We start from the raw sequence: 18,377 nt of genomic DNA, 5'->3' as shown, positions 1-18,377 counted from the left end.
GGTGGCAACCAAGTCATGAAGGGCTGTCAGCCAGATTCACTATGGGTGACTTGGGAAGCCCTTTGGAAGCTTTAGGCAGGAACACAGTGCACTCTGATGTGCATTTTAGAAACATCACTGGGATCACAAGAGGCACGCATGAGGTAGAGAAACAGGAGGCTAATGGGATAGTCTGGATAAGAAACACTTGATTTTCTGCTCTCTGCCTTTTCTCATTGGGCCAAAGCTCCATTCTGAAGCTCTTAGTTGCTTGGAAGCCTGAAAGGTGTCCTTGAATCGGTCCCCTCAGAACTGACCGTCCATGAGGTGCTGTGGGCCTGGAGCAGGTGGATGACCAGCTGTGATTACCGCTAAGCTCCTGAACCTGTCTGAGCGAGGGGGTGTGAATGGGTGCTAGGAGTACCAACATATGTTCAACTACTTTCTTCTGGGGAGAGTTCATAATTTCTCACCAATCTGTCAGAGGCAACTTTGACCTCCACAAGATTAACCTGTTGAGTGCTGTGGTGGGTGTCCTAGAGTTACAGAAAAAAGCACCGATGGGAGCTCCTGCTTTCTGAGAACTCCTAAGTTAGGGGAAAAAGAAAACACTAAATTAGACACAGAAGAAAAATGAGTGAAATGAGGAAGGGGCAGGCCAGGTCATCTGGTATTCAGGGCAAATTAAAAGATAAAAAGTCTTTTCACTTTAGTTTCCTTCCCTTGCATTTTTACGGACGAGTCTGGAGATGCATTTTGTTTATAGTCAATGTTCATAAAAGCCACAAGATGGCACGATTGCTCCTTAAAATTAATGTGAGTGAGTCCATGAGGGGAGGGGATGGGAGAGGGGAGAGAGGGAAAGGGGGAGGGGAAAGGGGAGAGGGAGGAGGAGGGAGGGAGGGAAGAAGAGAGAGAGAGAGAGAGAAAATGAATCAAGGAATGAGGGAGACAAGGGGGTTGGGGAGGGAGAGAGGCAGAGAGAAAGAGAAAGAGAATGAGGGGTGTTTCTGATTTTTCATAACCTCCTTAATTTTCCTTACGTCCTTACTTGAATATAAAATAGAACTGACATGCTTACATTTTTCCTCTTTAATTTGGATTTTGATCATAGTTGTTTTTGGAATTGTAAAGTTAAACATAAAATTTAAAAGAAAAAGAACTATCTAGATCCCATGCTTACCATTTTTCAGCTCTTTATTAAATTATTAATAAATAATTCAGTCTTCACATTGCCAACAGATCGATCTTTGCAAAATACCACTTTGATAATGTTAGTTTTCTGCTTTAAAATACTCTATTTATTGTCATAAATATTTGTTGATAGTACTGGTAGTCAGTATTCAAATAGTTAAGGTAAGTATAAGGTGAAAAGGTAGAATAATCTTTGACTAATACTACAAAATATAAATTTTATATATATATATATTATTATTATTATTATAGTCAGCTTCTTTTCCAAATGAACAAGTACAAATTTCAAAGTACAATTTTCAATTTTAATGGGTTATTAGAGAACATAATTGCAATGCTTAGAATATTTATGCTCATTATTTCAGTATACCTCAAGGCAGTTTTTGTTATTCTTAATATTTTGTGGAAAGGGCAAGCTACTATATTATTAGTATATTAATCCATAAACATTTATTAACTAAGTATATTTAGCTCTCGATATAAAATGCACTTTGTCTATACTTTCGTATCAAATTGGATCCTCAGATCTTTGAGATAAATGAGTATTGTGGACACTAAGGCTCAGGGAGGGTAAATGAATTGTCAAAGTTACAGCAGTTGGCAGAGCTATAATTTGAATCCAGAGTTTTTCATTCCTAAAATGCATCCTCTTATTCACCATGCCATACTGCCTCCATGAGAGTAACTATTTATATTTCTCTTTAATAGAAATACTTGGAAGTTGTAATTTGTATCATAAGGCAAGTATGATGATACACTTTTATTTAGCAAGCTGTTTGTTTTTCCAAGCGGGTTTTCCTGCAGGCCTTTATTTGGAAGACTGTTTAGAGTTATGCTGATGGCAGGGACCTCTTGTATGTCCCATTTGATGGATTTGGGCTCCTGGCCAGAAGCCTGAGCACCCGAATTTCCCTAGTGGAGCAGACTGAAAATTCCTTCTCTTGACTTACTGTTGATATAGCAGGTGTTTCATAGGTGCACAGCATTCCTGCCTTATGGTGGAGTTTCTCTCTGCTCCTGGAGGGCTGTTTTATGCTGGAGATACCTGGGCTGTAAAAACCATTGTGTTCAGGACTGGAAGCCTGGTCTAAGGTGACCTTTACAGCTGTAAACCGGCTGCCCTGAAATACAGATTCTTTCATAAGCTTGGCACCAATTTCTGTATTTCTGCATGGAGAGTGTTGACTTGTATGTCATTTCCCTGTACATTTCTATCATATCCCACTTTTGTTTTTCTAAAGATTTAGAAAGTAATAGTTCAGAATTTAGGTGATTTGTTTTTGGAACTGGGAGACAGACATGACAGAGCCTATACTTTTGTGTGACTAGTTTCTACCTGAATCAGGACATATTGGTATTTTTAAAAAATGGTTTTACTCTTTTATTCATTCAATAGTTTTAATTGAAATAAGCATAATAAGTATAAGTATAGTGGAAAGAATACTAGCTATGAATAAATAAATATTGAAGTTGGTTGATGGGTTTATTATATGATTCTCTACATTTATTTGTGTGAAATTTTCCATAATGAAACATAAAGGAGAGGGCCAGCCGGGTGGCACAGTTGGTTAGGAGCACGAGCTCTGAGCAACAGGGTCACCGGTTCGATTTCCACATGGGCCAGGGAGCTGCGCCCGAGCTGAGCTGCCCCTGAACTGATGAGAGTACATGCTCTTAGCAGCAAGGTTGCCGGTTGGATACCCGCATGGGATGGTGGGCTGTCCCTGTCCCTGCAACTAGATTGAAAGCAGCAACTAGACTTGGAGTTAGGCTTGCACCATCCACAACTAAGATTGAAGGACAACAACTTGACTTGGAGCTGATGGGTCCTGGAAAAGCACAATGTTCCCCTTCCCCAATTCCCCAACACTGTTCCCTTCCCCAATTCCCTAATTAAAAAAAACCAGAAACAAAAACAAAACCATAAAGGAGAGACATGTTGTGACACCTTTTCTTCTATCAATAATGATAAATATAACTTAACCTTGAACCATTTTAATTTCTTAATACTAAGTGATAATTTTATCTGGGGACTTTGTTTTACATACTCACATTTTGTTTCTTTATTCCCCCAGATTTATTGAGGAGTAATTGACAGAACTGCATATGTTTAAAGGGTACAATGTGATGATCTGATATACATATACACTGTGAAATGATCACCATAACCAAGTTAACATATCTATCACTCACATAGTTAACTCTTAATTTTTTGTCTTATTTTTTTTTTTTTGGTGGTGAGAATGCTTAAGATCTACATTTAGCAAATTTCAAGCATATGACACCATATTATTGACAATAATTGCTATGCTGTACATTAGATCTAATTCATCTTATAATTGAAAGTTCATCGCTTTGATCAACATCTCCCTGTTTTCCCAGCATCTCTCAAACATCCTTCTACTCTGTTTCTATGAGATTGGCTTTTAAAAAAAATTTTTTTAGATTCCACTTATAAGTGATACCATACAGTATGTGTCTTTCTCAGTTTGGTTTATTTCACTTAGTATAATGCCTTCCAGGTTCATCCATGTTGTTGCAAATGGCAGGGTTTCCTCCTTTTTTATGGCCAAATAATATGTCATTATATACTGGGAGTGCCCAAAAAATGTATACACATGACTTGTATTCCTCTTTTGTTATCAGTATATATTGAGTATTACAATTTTAGTAAAGTTTTTCCTTTCTTAAAATGTATATACTTTTTTTGGCTCCCTCTATATATAACATTTTCTATATTGATTCATCCATTGATAGACATTTAGGTTGTTTCCATATCTTTGCTATTGTGAGTAATCCTTCAATGAACATTAAAGTGCAGATATCTTTTTGAGATACTGATTTCATTTCATTTTGACATATACCCTTAGGATTGCTGGATCATATGATAGTTCTATTTTTAATTTTTTGAAGAACTGCCATATTGTTTTCCATAATGCTATACCTATTTACATTCCTTCCAACATGTTCAAGGGTTCCCTTTTTCCCACAAGCTTGCCATCATTTGTTAGCTCTTGTTTTTGATAATAACCATCGTAACAGGTGTGAGGTGATACCTCATTGTGGTTTTGATTTGCATTTCTCTGATGAGTAGTGAAGTTGAGCACCTTTTCTTGTACTATTGGACATTTTTATGTCTTAAAAAAATGCCTATTCAGGTCCTTTGCCCATGTTTAAGTCAGATTATTTGTTTGTTTGTTTGTTTTTTGCTATTGAATTGTATGAGTTCCTTTATGCATTTTAGATATTAATCCTTTATTGGATATATGTTTTGCAACTATTTTCTTCCATTCCATAAAATTGTCTTTTCTTTTTGTTGATTGTTCCCTTTGTGGTGCAGAAGCTTTTTAGTTTGGTGTAATGACATTTGTCTATTTTTTCTTTTGTTGCCTGTGCTTTGATGTTATATCCAAGAAATTATTGCCAAGGCCAAAGTGAAGGAGCTTTTCCCCTATGTTTTCTTCTAGGAATTTTACCATTTCATTTATTACCTTTATGTCTTTAATTCATTTTGAGTTGATTTTTATATATGGTGTAAGATAGGGATCTAATTTCATTCCTCTGCATGTGGATATCTAGTTTTCTTAGCACCGTTTATTGAAGAGACTATCCATTCTTCATTGTGGTTGACCATATACGTGTGGGTTAATTTCTGGGCTCCACTTTGTTCCATGGATCTATATATCTTTTTATGCTGGTACCACATACTGTTTTGATTACTGTAGCTTTGTAATGTATTTTGAAATCAGGAAGTGTGTTGTCTCTTTCTTGTTCTCAATAGCTTTGGCTATTTTCGATCTTCTGTGGTTCCATGTGAATTTTAGGATTATTTTTCTATTTCTCTAAAAAGTGCCATTGGGATTTTCGTAGAGATTGCATTGAGTCTATAGATCACTTTGGGTAGAATGAACATTTTAACAATGTTAATTCTTCCAGTCCAAGGGTATGGGATATCTTTCCATTTATTTGTGTTGTTTTCAATTTCCCTCATCAATGTATTATAGTTTTCAGTGTACAAGTCTTTCATCTCCTTTATTAATATATTTCTAAGTATTTTATTGTTTTTGATATTATTGTAAATAGGATTTCTTTCTTCTTTTTAGATAGTTCATTGTTAGTGTATAGAAATGCAGTTGACTTTTGTGTGTTGATTTTATATCCTGAAATTTTGCTGAATTTGTTCATAGGTTCTAACAGTTCTTTGGTGGAGTCTTTGGGGTTTTCTATATATAAGATTATGTCTTCTGCAAACAGAGACTATTTTACTTCTTCCTTTCATTTATTTTATCTTGCCTCATTTTTCTGGCAAGTATTTTTAGTACTATGTTGAGTAGAAGTGTGAGAGTGGACAGTGTTTCTTTGTTCCTGATCTTAGAGGAAAAGCTTTTAGCCTTTCACCACTGAGGATGATGTTGGCTGTTGGTTTGTCATATATGGCCTTTATTATGTTTAGGTACATTCCCTCTATGTCCAATGTGTTGAGAGGTTTTTTTGTATTTTTTTTAACATGTTCAGAGGTTTTATCACAAAAGGATGTTGGATTTTGTCAGATGCTATTCCTGCATCTATTGAGATGATCATATGATTTTTATCCTTCATTTTGTTTATGTGGTGTATTGCATTGATTGATTTGTGCATGTTGAACCATTCTTGCATCCCTGGAATAAATCCTATTTGATCATGCTGTATGATCCTTTAAATGTACTGTTGAATTCAGTTTGTTAATATTTTTTTTGAGGATTTTTACATCTATGTTTATCAGGAATACTGGCCTATAATTTTCTTGTAGTGTCCTTGTTTGGTTCTGGTATCAGGAGGGTGCTGCCCTCCTAAAATGAGTTCGAGGTGTTCCCTCCTCTTCTATTTATTGAGTTTAAAAAGTATTGATATTCTTTTTAAAATATTTTGTAAAATTCACCAGTAAAGCCACCTGTTCCTGGGCTTTCGTTTGATGGGAGTTTTTTGATTACTGATTCAATCTCCTTATTAGGATTTGGCCTGTTCAGATTTTCTATTTCATCATGATTCTGTCTTGGTACGTTGTATGTTTCTAGGAATTTATTTATTCTAGGGTGTCCAATTTTTTGGCATATAATTGATCATTGTAGTCTCTAATTATCCTTTGTATTTCTGTGGCATCAGTTGTAATGTCTCCTCTTTCATTTCTGATTTTATTTATTTGAATCCTGTTCCTTTTTTTCTTGGTGAGTCTTGCTAAAGGTTTATTTATTTTGTTTGTCTTTTCAAAGAACCAGCTCTTAGTTTCATTGATCTTTTCTATTGTCTTTTTAATCTCTAGTTCACTTATTTCCCCTCCGATCTTTGTCCTTCCTTCCTTCTACTAACTTTGGGCCTCATTTGTTCTTTTTCTGGTTTCTTGACATGTAAAGTTAGGCTGTTTATTGGAGATTTTTTGTTTCTTGATGTAGGAATTACCCTGAACTTCCCCTTTAGAGCTGCCTTTGTTGCATTCCATAAGCGTTGGTATGTTGTATTTCCATTTTCTTCTGTCTCAAGGTATTTTTTTATTTCTATTTTTATTTCTCATTTGACCCATTGGTTGTTCAATAGCATGTTATTTAATCTCCACATATTTGTGAATTTTTTAGTTTTCTTGTCATTGATTTCTAGTTTCATACCATCGTGGTCAGAAAAGATGCTTGATGTGATTTCAGTCTTTTTAAATTTATTAAGACTTGTTTTGTGGCCTAATATATGATTTATCCTGGAGAATGTTCCAATGTGCGCTTCAGAAGAATGTGTATTTTGCTCCTATTGGATGGTTATGTTCTATAGATGTCTGTTGAATCCATCTGGTTATGCATGTAGTTTAAGTCCAATATTTTTTTACAATTTTCTGTCTGGATGATCGAACCATTGTTGAAAGTGGGATATTATATTCCCCTACTATTACTGTATTGCTGCCTCTTTCTCTCTTCAGGTCTGTTAATATTTGCTTTACATATTTAGGTGCTTCTATTGGGTTGTCAGAAAAGTCATGACACATTTTTGCAACAAAAAACAGACAAAATATGTCATGACTTTTCTGACAACCCAATACTTTGGGTGCTTAAATATTTACAAGTGTTACATCCTCTTGATGGATTTACCCCTTTTTTATTATATAATGACTATCTTTGTCTCTTATTATAGTCTTTGTCCTAAAGTATATTTTATCTGATATAAATATAGCTACTCCTTTTAGCTGCCATTTGCATGGAATATATTTTTTCATCCCTCGCATTCAGTCTGTGTCCTTAAAACTGAAGTGAGTCTCTTGTCTAACTTCAGCATATAGTTGGATCTTGTTTGTTTTATTCATTCAGCCATTCATTGTCTTTTGATTGGACAGTTTAGTCCATTTACATTTAAAGTAATTATTGTTGGGTATGGACTTACTGTTGCCATTTTGTTAATTATTTTCTGGTTTGTTCCTTTCTCTCTTGTTTTCTTCCTTTGTGATTTGCTGATTTCTGTAGAGGCATACTTAGATTTCTGTCTCTTGATGTTAATGTGTATCTACTACAGAGTTTTGCTTTGTGTTACTATGAGTTGACATAAAATATCTTATACTTACAATAGTCTATTTTAAGGTGATAACAGCCTAATTTCAAATTTACACAACAGTTTACATTTTTACACCCCCAACATTTTATGTTTTTGATGTCACAATTTACATCTTTTTATATTGTGCATCCACTAACAAATTATTGTAGTTATAGGCAGTCTTAATACTTTTGTCTGTTAACCTCTATGCTAGAGTTATAAGTGATTTACCCACCACTATTACAATATTAAAGTATTCTGAGTTTAACCATATATTAATTTTACCAGTGAGTTTTATACTTTCACATGTTTAAATATTACCAATTAGCATCCTTTCATTTAAGCTTGAAGAACTCCCTTTTACATATCTTGTAAGGCTGGTCTAGTGGTGATAAACTCCTTCAACTTTTGTTTATCTGGAAAACTCTTTATCTTTCCTTAAATTCTGAAGACAATTTTGTTGGGTAGAGTACTCTTGAGTTGTAATTTTTTCTTTTTCTTTTACCACTTTGAATAGCTTATCCCATTCCCTTCTGGCTGGCAAGGGTATTGTAAAATCTGCTGATAGTCTTATGAGGGTTCCCTTGTATGTAACAAGTTGCTTTTCTCTTGCTGCTCTTAAGGTTCTCTCTTTGTCTTTAACTTTTGAAAATTTAATTATAATGTGTATAATGATGAATCTCGTTAGATTCATCATAGTTGGCACTCTTTGGGTTGCCTGGATATGGATGTGTGTTTTTTGTCCCCAGGTTAAAGAAATTTTCAGCCATTATTTTTTTGAATAAGCTTTTGCCTGTTTCTTTCTTTTTTGCTTCTTCTGGGACCCTATAGTGCATATATTGGTCTATTTGATATTCTGTAAGTCCCTTAAGCTATCTTCACTCTTTCTCAGTTTTTTTCTTTCTTTTTCTTTTTGATCTTCTGGATGCATGGACTCCACTGCCATGTTTTCTAATTTGCTGCTCCTTTCTTCCACTTGATCTAGTGTGCTCTTGAACCCCTCTATTGAATTTTTCAGTTCAGTTATTTTACTCTTCAGCTCTTTGCTTTCTGTTTGGCACTTTAAATATTTTCTATCTCTTTGTTGAAATTCTCACTTTGTTCAGGCATTCCTGGCCTTGGTGATCATCATTATTAATAAGCATTATTTTTAACTATCAGATAAATCACTTATCTCCATTTCATTATGATCATTTTCTGAAATTTGTCTTGTTCTTTTATTTAGAACATACTGCCTTTTTTCTTCATTTTCCTTGACTTCCTCTGTTGGCTTTCGTGCATTAGCTAAAACAGCCATCTCTCCCAGTCTTGACAGACTGCTATCTGGTCTTATGTAGGAGATGAATCTTGTCAACGAGCCCAATCGGAGCTCCTGGTTGCCTCTCAAATCCTTGTAATTGTCCCAGCCACTGTCTTTGTTCTCCATGCCTCTTGGTAGTGAAGGTGTGAGAAGACCCATCAGTGTCCCAAAGGGGATGTTTGTAGTCAGCACCTCGATGCAGGCTGGTTAGAAGCTGGGCCTGCAGGCAACAACTATGGAAGCTCGCAGTCACACTTATTCTGGAGGGAAACTGGGAGACAGACATTTTGCCATCTCTCTCTGCACTGGGCCTGGGTGTATAGCTGTGGGGGTGCTCCTGAGCCTGTTGAAAACTGCTTGTTTGTTTGCTGTAGTGCTGTGGGACTCTTGAATGCAAGCCCGGTTGGCAGTCAGAGCTACCCAATGCAGGGGCTTATCCCTCAGGCAGTAGCAGTAAAAGTTGAGGCATGAGAGACAGGTGTAAAAGTTCTTTCCAGAGAAATGCTGGTGACCTGATTTTATTGTTGGCGTTGCTGGAGGGATAAGGTGGGAGAAGTGCCCATGGTTCTTTCAGGTTCTGGGTAACATCACAGTCAGCACCTAGAAGTGTGTTGATTAGTGTCTGACCCTCAGGCAGCAGCGTACAAAGTACGCCAACGCTTACCAGGGAGAGTCCGCAAGACGGACGGCTGGCCCGCTCCAGTGTTCTGAGCCCTGGGGCTTCTCTGTGGTTCGAGCTCTGGTGCGCATTAACACCTTCTTCGTTTGTGACAGCTCTGTGGACCCAAACTCTTCTGCTGTCAGAGCTAGTTGTTTTGGGATCCCGTGCCTCAGGTGGGAGCCTTAAAAAGTGGGGCACTAAATGTGCTGAGTTGGGGGTTTCTGCCCAATTGTGTGGCGCTGTGGAGTGGGGTTTATGGCGAGGGTGTTTCTCAGCCTTTCCTCCCAATTTCCAGGTGGGTATTTTCTCTTGCCCAATATGTAGGAGTCATTCATCTAGTTTCTGGATTTCTCTCAGAGGGAATTCTTCCATGTGTAGCTGTACATTCAGTGTGGCCATGGGAGGAGCGGGGAAAGGGCCGTCTATGTTTCCATTTTGGTCAAGAACAGAACAAATCGAAATAGAAAAAACCTCTTTAGTTTCTTTATTAATTTACTTAAAAATGATTATTTATATAACAAGAATTCATTCATTTATGCAATAAATGTTACTGGATTCTATTCTAGATGGTAGGGATACAACAGTGAATTGGAAAGAAAAAAATCGTTGGAGTATACATTTTAGTAGGGAAGAGGCAAAATAAATTAATAAAAAATGTTATATATCTTGTGGTAAGGGCTATGAAGATAAGTATAATCAAATAAGGGGGATAAGAGTGAGAAGTGAGAGCGCTCTTTTCTAAGAGCTCTTTAGAGAAGGTCATTCTAGTAAGGAAACATGTGAGTGCCGCCGTAGAGGATGGGGTGAGTGAGGTATGTGGATAGATGGATCACAGTGGTGGGGTAGTGCTCCAGGTGGCTGCAGAAGCAGGCAGAGGCCTTGAGGCACCACCCCTTTCCTGATGGTTCTAAAGCAGAGTATGCAGGCAACTTTGGCAACTAGCTGATGGCCATGGGAGGCTCTTTAGCTGGCTACTCTTTGATTGACACATGGGGTTTGGAAACAGATTCATGTAGCTCATGAAGTAACCAACCTTGTTATTCAACAACAAGCACCAGGGCTGAGGAGAGCAGGAGAAAACACTTCTTGTATTATCTTGATTTTTGCTGATGGCAAAAAAGAAGAAAAAAAAAAAAGGTATACTTTCATTGTCTTTTTGTAATTTAAAAAGCACTGTTAGGAGATGTAATCTTTTATTTATGTTCAAGACTTTAGTCATCATTTATATTTTCTTTGTATACTTGAGATAATATGCAAACACTGGGGAGACAGTGCTTTGTTTTACTTTGTAGATTGTTTTGTATAGAACGAGAGTAGCAAATACCCACTGGAGTCGGGAAGGTGAGCGAAATGAGGAGTGCAGTTGAGGCATAACGGAGTGAGTGATGGAGACCATGGCGATGTGGAGAATTATGCCCTCTGTAAAAGGAGAGCCATTATTTAACTCTGACTGTTGCCGTGTGAGAATGTGGGCTTAGTTTGAATTTACTTTCTGATTTTTCAAGAAAAGCCAGAAATTTGCATTTTTTGGTGCCATCTCCTGGTTTTTAAATGCTGGAAACTAAATAAAAACGTTTCAAGACACTCTTCAGGCTAAGTCCCCAGTTTGCAAGCTTCTGGGGTATCCACTGTAATTAATGTTCACTGCCTTCTTCAGGGGATGTATAGATGTGATAGTAACCAAATGCTGCAGGATTTCTGGATACAGATGGTTGTAACACTGTTGTACTGCTGCTGTCCTACGCGGTGCTGACTATGTCTGTTCTTGTTGTTTTAGGCTATGGCCAGACTGGCCCACTGTCTCAGCGAGCTGGTTATGACGCGGTGGCCTCTGCTGTTTCTGGCCTGATGCACATCACAGGACCTGAGGTATATACCGTTCTTCAGACTACTCATAATTGTTTTCCCCAGGTAGTCTAAAGGGATTCTCATCTTTACTAACCCATAGGCTTACACTTGAGTCAATTTCAGAAAGAATCCAGGGAAAGTGAATGACTTATTAAAAGTAGAAAAGGGTTCATTACGAATGTGCTTGAGCCTAAATGTCAATTTGGTCCCGTAGAAAATAACACTTTTTTTATTTAGCAAGAATCTATAGAGTGTTAAACACACTAGGTATTATATATGTTATATTATTTCTGCTTAAATAGGCACATTCATGTGATTTAGGCATATTGCTTTTGTAGAATGGCTGGCTCAACTAGTCCACAGATATCCATTCTACCAGAGTGCCTTCATGTGGTTTCTGGAGGGTTTCTTTTCCCTCTTCTATATTTTAAGAGGTTATGTATTTAAAAATTTGTTAGTTAATGCCTCAGGTATAGTTGTGTCTGTTATATACATTAGATTCTGACAATGAAAGAATTATTTGCTTTTATAGTTTCTCTCCATTCATGATAGGTTGGGAAGTTCCTAAAAAGTATTTAAGCAACCAAAAGCCTTTGGTTGCTTAAATCAAAGGCTTTTAGAAAATGCACTCTGGGAGAAAATAGTAAGAGTGTCCTTAGATAAATAAATAAATAAATAAATAAATAAATAAATAAATAAATAAATAAATAAATAAAATCTGTGAAAGCCCAGCAAATAAAAATACTAAAAGACATTTATTTCCAAAACAAGTTAGATTGGTAGGCTTAAAATGTTTTTTCCAGTAGTTGTTTCTTCCTTGAATCACTTTCTTCAGTTAATTCTTCAGGAAATATTGCTGCAGTGTTAGGGTAAATAGGCAAAGTGACCCCGAAGTGTTCTTTGTTTTTTTTTAAAGATTTTTTATTGGGGAAGTGGGGGATGGGAACAGCTCTGGGGAATTGGGGGAAGGGGAACAGACAAGTTGCTGTCCTTTTGTTCTTCAGTCTAGTTGTGGAGGACGTTGCTTCACTGGCCCAAGTTGGTACCATCATTGCGCTCTTCCTGGGCGAGGCAGATCAGTCGCCGGCTTCTGGACGGCCGCTCACTGCGGCTGCTGGCTGCTCACGCTGGCTGCTGGCTACACACGGTAGCCCATGGCAACCCACTGCCACAGGGGCTGCAGCCTACGCCATCGCCTGCGACTCATGGCAGCCCAGCTCCAGGTTGAGCTGTTGTTCAGCATCTTAGCTATAGAGGGCAGTGTCACTGGCCCTCATGTGGGATCCGAACCGGGGCCCTCTGGCGTCCCAAGCCAGTTCTTAACCATCGCGCCACTCGGCCGGCCTGGAAGTGTTCTTTTTTAAAGTATTTACTTCTTTTTATGAATTTTCAAGCAGGCGCTGGGATTTCAGTGAGTTGAAATATAAGGTCTTTTGTACTTTCTTTCTCTGCGGTTTCATTTTCACAAGTCTTAGAAACAGATGTGTATGGCCTTTCCTTAAAACATTCAAGGGCACTGCTCTTCTTTCTATCCACTGAGAGAATGGAGCATGGCTCTATCTCCCTTTGCTCTATCCCACTGAAGTTCTTATACGTACAAGACATTATTATGGGTGGTTTTATTTAAGAGCACTGAATTAAATTGTGAATATGTGAAAGGATCTTATTCAAATGTGAAAATGAATGAACACACAAACAACTGACATGAAGGGTTGCTGTCGCTCCTAGTGCACTGCACTCTGTCCCTGATGGGGTGACCACACAGTGTGTGTTCGCTGTGCCACTTACCAGTCAGTGACTTTATCTCCTGTGTTATCCTACCTGGGCAAGCTTTGTTCTAACTCAGTGTAGATCGGGTGCTTACTATGTGCCAAACATTATTTCATATACTTTGCATGTATTAAATTAAATGAACTTAATGTCCATATACTGTATTTCTTTCACATGGGACACATCTCCCAGTTCTTAATTCATTGATCTAATGAAGTGTGGGTGGCACGTGTTCCCTCTGTATGCTGGGAACTGTGGCAGACAACAGGGTGGGTACAGTCCTTAAGTGGGGAAAACAAAGATTAATAGAAAATAAGCATTAAATATAAATAGAAAGAGCTCTGAAGTACGGGGTGCTTTAATATGTATCACTGCATGCTTCAGACCACTGTAATACTTCCCCAAATCTCTGTAAAGTGTGGTTTGACAGCAAAGGATAAAAGCGATTGAAGAGAATCAGGTCCTGCTAGCAGTCCCCTTGAAGGAGTTGTTTTCCTCTGTTATCAGCGATAGATCACAATGTCTTAACCCTCTGCGAGGGTGTGCAGGAGGGGTCAGTTCTGAAAGCCCTGTCGTACATTTTCACTAGCTGGTGCAAACTCACCACTGCCAACTACCTCATGTGACATAGGAATGTTTATCCGGCTATACAGCTGTGCATTTGTGCTGTAGCTTAACTCCCATGTTGTTATATGGCTGACGGGAACCCAGGCTTCTGTATCGCTAGGAGACTTCACCACATCACCTTGTGCAGTGTAGCCTAATGGTGTCAGGATGGTTGGTCAGGGAAGAGTTCCCTGAGGACCAGTGAGTTAAGGGGGATGCAGTTAGACATTAGCCTGGTGACTAGAGGGCAACACCATGCATGACATCCAAATGCTGGAGAGTCTGGTAGGTTTAAGGAGCCCAAGGAATGCCAGTGTCATCTGATTGTTGTTAGGTAGCAGAGAAGGGGAAAATGAGGTTGGAGAGGTAAGGAGTGGTGGCTGAACTTATTGTTTATGAACGTATTCTATTACTTAATAGTTTGATGAGAAGAGAAGATACATTATTATATAGACATTTTTAGTGATGATCTAATATATTTCTGCCTGGAAAAATGGATGATGTTCCCAAAATATAGACAAGTATTATGACGAGAAAACTCAAACTGCATATTTTTCTATAACAGAGTATTAATACCATTTTTATCCCAAAGGGGCATCACCTAAATGTATAATATAGGATAAAATTTATTATGAGATTTAAGCAAACTAATTACAGTTGACGTCTACTACGTCTCCAGTCTAGCCTTTTAGGTGTGCTGTGGTGTTGTCAGATAAGGTTCGTATTTGATTAGGGAGAAAAAGAGAACTGATACTGAGGACCTGCACTGTGCTAGCCCCATGCTTGGTGTTTTACAGATGGTGTTATATGTTTTGATCCTCACATTTATCCTTCCAGGTAGGTATTGATAAATTCTGTAACTGACGCTTAAAGGCTTAGATAACTTGTCCACAGTGCCCAGATATGTAAAACGTTAAAGCCAGACTTTGAACCCAGCTCTGCTTTACTCCTTATAGCTATACCATACCTCCTCTCCGTGCTGCCTGAAAAGTGAGTCCTGACTTCCATTGTACTTGTGTCTTGCTTATGCACACTACTGATATGATGGGTTACAGTATAGTGAGCAGACCGTTTGGTGTCTGTCATGAGAAAGGACTGAACTAAGTAAAAGTCTGGAGGCCTGGCTCTATGTAATACACTCCTTTGTGATGTTTACTGGCTGCTGAAAATGGGCCCCAGGAGAATATAAGCCTCAGAAGACCATGGCCTTTGCTTGGTCACTGCTGTATCTCTGTGCCTAAAACAGAGCCTGGCACTTAGTAAGCGCATAATATATATGCCGAGTGAATGAAAAAGCGAATACCTGGTACTATGCTCTGTGATCTTGAAGGTCTTATACAGCTTCTCTGTGTTTTATTTAGTAAAGTAAGTGTCTGAGCATCACTTCCAGATGAAGTGATGCTCATACCTTTACTCTTCAAGATATTGTAAAGAGCAAGTAAAATGTCTTTTATAAAATGTAAAAGCACCAACTTGCAAATAATGTACATTAAAAATCAGCACTTGCTTGGCATATCTGGAGATTCCTCAGATGCACCCTCGTATTATAGATACTGATTGGTGGTTGGAGCCCATGGTATGCATATTTAATGCTGGCCCAAGTGTTTCTGGTGGAGATGGTTTGTGGGTCACACTTGGAAGCTTTATGAGAAGTATTATTATTAAAAACACCTTTGCATTGGAAGTAGACGGCAGGTCTTCTTTCAGAGACTCTGACAGAAAAGTTAATGACTTATTAAGGTCTGTATATTATTGGGTTGTTGGAAAAGTCATGACATATTTTTTCTATGCTTTTTGTTGCAAAAATGAGTCGTGACTTTTCTGACAACCCAATATGTTTAAATTATAATACTGTTTCTTTTTTTTTTTTTTAGATTTTTATTGGGGAATTGAGGGATGGGAACAGCGCTGGGGAATTGGGGAAAGGGGAACAGACAAGTTGCTGTCCTTTTGTTCTTCAGTCTAGTTGTGGAGGACGTTGCTTCACTGGTCCATGTTGGTATTATCATTGTGCCCTTCCCAGGTGAGGCAGATCGGTCGCCGGCCATTGGATGGCCGCTCATGGCGGCTCTTGGCAGCTCACACCGGCTGCCGGCTGCTCAACCTGGCTGCTGGTCACACACGGTAGCTTATGCCAGCCCCAGCCTATGCCGTCGCCGGCAACTCACGGCAGCCCAACTCCAGGTCGAGCTGTTGTTCACCATCTTAGCTGTAGAGGGCGCAGCGTCACTCGCCCTAATGTGGGATCTGAACTGGGGCCCTATTGCTCAGATCTGGCATCCCAAGCCAGCTCTTAATCAACGTACCACTCGGCTGGCCCCCCTTCACCATTTTGTAATATTAACACTTTATCAAACTGTAGTACAGTGATGAAAACTAAGAAATTAACACTGGTAGAATACAATTAACTAAATTCCACAGTTAATTCAGATTTTGGTATTTTTTTCACGAATGTTCAGGGTTTACCAATAATGAGTACTTGAATACATGAATGAATGAGGAATGAAAGAATATAAGAAAACCTAATTGATAAGAATGACAGTGAAGAAATACATGAAAGAATATGGAAAGTGAATAATTGGGAATACTCTTAATATTTTCATTTTATACTTTGTCCTCCCACTATAACTGTATGTTTTCAGTCTTAAGTAGAATCTTCCTTTTCTTATGACTTTGTTGATGAGAAGTATATCTGTTTTAGTTTTACAGGAAAATCATCACAAATTGTTCTTATAAAAGAGTTTCATTGATTTATTTAAAAAGATAAAAGCATTTAAAGTAGTTTGTAAGTGACCATGAAAAAAAAATTTTTTTAAATTCTTCTCTTAATTTCTAGAACTAAAATTTAGTAAAATAAAAATATTACTTAATTTCTAAAAGTCCACATGGCAGTTTCAGTCCATTTCTTTCAGTACATTAGGATGGGATTCTAGGGCATACTGGTTAATTAATTTAATTACCCATTTTTCCTCAAATGGAATTTTACTAAATATTCTGAGTGACATAAAGAGACAGTGCCACTCTATTTATCCGAGATATGAGAAGGGACACATTGTTTTATATTGTCCTGGCGGTAGGACTCCAGTAGAGCATGGATGTGAAGGGGGAGTTTCATTCCTCGTGTACACAGAGCTGTTTCTCGGACCCTGTCTGATTGTACCTGGGAATACTTAGTTACTTCAAAGCAACAATGTGGTTCTCTGTGGGATTTCCTGCTGGCTACGTGGTAATTTATTTTCATTTCCTTTTTCTTCTGGCATGCTGACAATTCTTCGATGACAGGAATATGATTATGAGGGATTTCCAAAGTATGAGCATAGCTACCTCTGAATTATACTGGAAAATGAATGGCACATCTTTAGTTATTGGTACCAAACAGCCTTGAGTGAAATATAACTTCGACAGTTTTTACCAAATACAAAGGCCTGCTGTTCTTTAGCAGGCCTTTAAAAAAGAGTTTTTGTTAACTTTATTTTTATTTATTTTTATATTTCTGTTTTGTTTCGTTACCAGCATTATAATGGTATTTGAAAAAAGAACAGTTTCATGAAGATGCAGTTCATATGCCATATCATTTACTCATTGAAAGTATACAGTTCAGTGGTTTTTAGCACAGTCACATAGTTGTGCAACCATCAATCACCACAGTTAATTTTAGAACATTTTTATCAACCTCCCAAAAAAACACCATACCCATTAACAGTACTTCCTCTTTCCACCTCCTCCCAGCCTCTGGCTTTGCTTTCTGTCTCTAGGGTTTTCCTTTTCTGGACATTTCATATAATATGTGGCCCTTGGTGACTGGTTTCTCTCACTCAGCATAATGTTTTCAAAAGTTTTTCCATGGTGTAGCATGTTTCAGTACTTCATTTCTTTTCATTGCCTAAAATGTCCTATCATGTGGCTGTTCCACACTTCATATATCCTTTTATCAGTTGATGGACATTTGGGTTACTTTCATGCTTAGGCTCTTATGAATAATGCTGCTATGAAAATTTGTGTGTGTTTTTTTGTGAAGACATATGTTTTCATTCCCTTGGGTGTATACCTAGAAGTGGAATCTCTGGGTCATATGGTAACTCTATGTTTAACATTTTGAGGACCTGACAGACTATTTTTTCCACAGTGAGTACACCATTTTACAACCCCACCAGCTGCGTGTAACAGTTTTGATTTCCCCACATCCTTGCTAACAGTTGTTATTATCTCTTGTCTTCATGACAGCCATTCTGGTGGGTGTGACGTGGCATCTCATTGTGGTTTTGACTTGCTTTTCCCTAATAACTAATGATGTTCAGCACCTTTCATGTGCTTAGTGGTTATTTATGTATCTTCTTTGGGCAAATGGGTATTTAAACCCTGTGCTTATTTTTTTTTTTTTTAAGATTTTTATTGGGGAATTGGGGGGAATGGAAACAGTGCTGGGGAGTTGGGGGAAGGGGAACAGACAAGTTGCTGTCGTTTTGTTCTTCA

The 18,377-nt window shown here is 37.9% G+C and overlaps 1 protein-coding gene across 5 annotated transcripts in view; it reads left to right on the top strand.

Moving 5' to 3' along the window:
- The window catches only part of SUGCT (succinyl-CoA:glutarate-CoA transferase), a 798,083-nt gene that overhangs the window by 103,596 nt on the left and 676,110 nt on the right, over window positions 1-18,377 (top strand). For all 5 annotated transcript variants that reach the window (XM_019653837.1, XM_019653840.1, XM_019653838.1 and 2 more), the window contains one exon: window positions 11,458-11,549. In XM_019653837.1, coding sequence (XP_019509382.1) covers window positions 11,458-11,549 — 92 coding nt within the window. The remainder of the gene's footprint in view (window positions 1-11,457; window positions 11,550-18,377) is intronic.

The sequence above is a fragment of the Hipposideros armiger genome, unplaced genomic scaffold (assembly GCF_001890085.2).
Source record: "Hipposideros armiger isolate ML-2016 unplaced genomic scaffold, ASM189008v1 scaffold_208, whole genome shotgun sequence".
NCBI classification, from domain to species: Eukaryota; Metazoa; Chordata; class Mammalia; order Chiroptera; family Hipposideridae; genus Hipposideros; species Hipposideros armiger.
The sequence above is the reverse complement of the archived record's forward strand: the minus strand, read 5'-3'. Positions and strand labels throughout refer to the sequence as shown.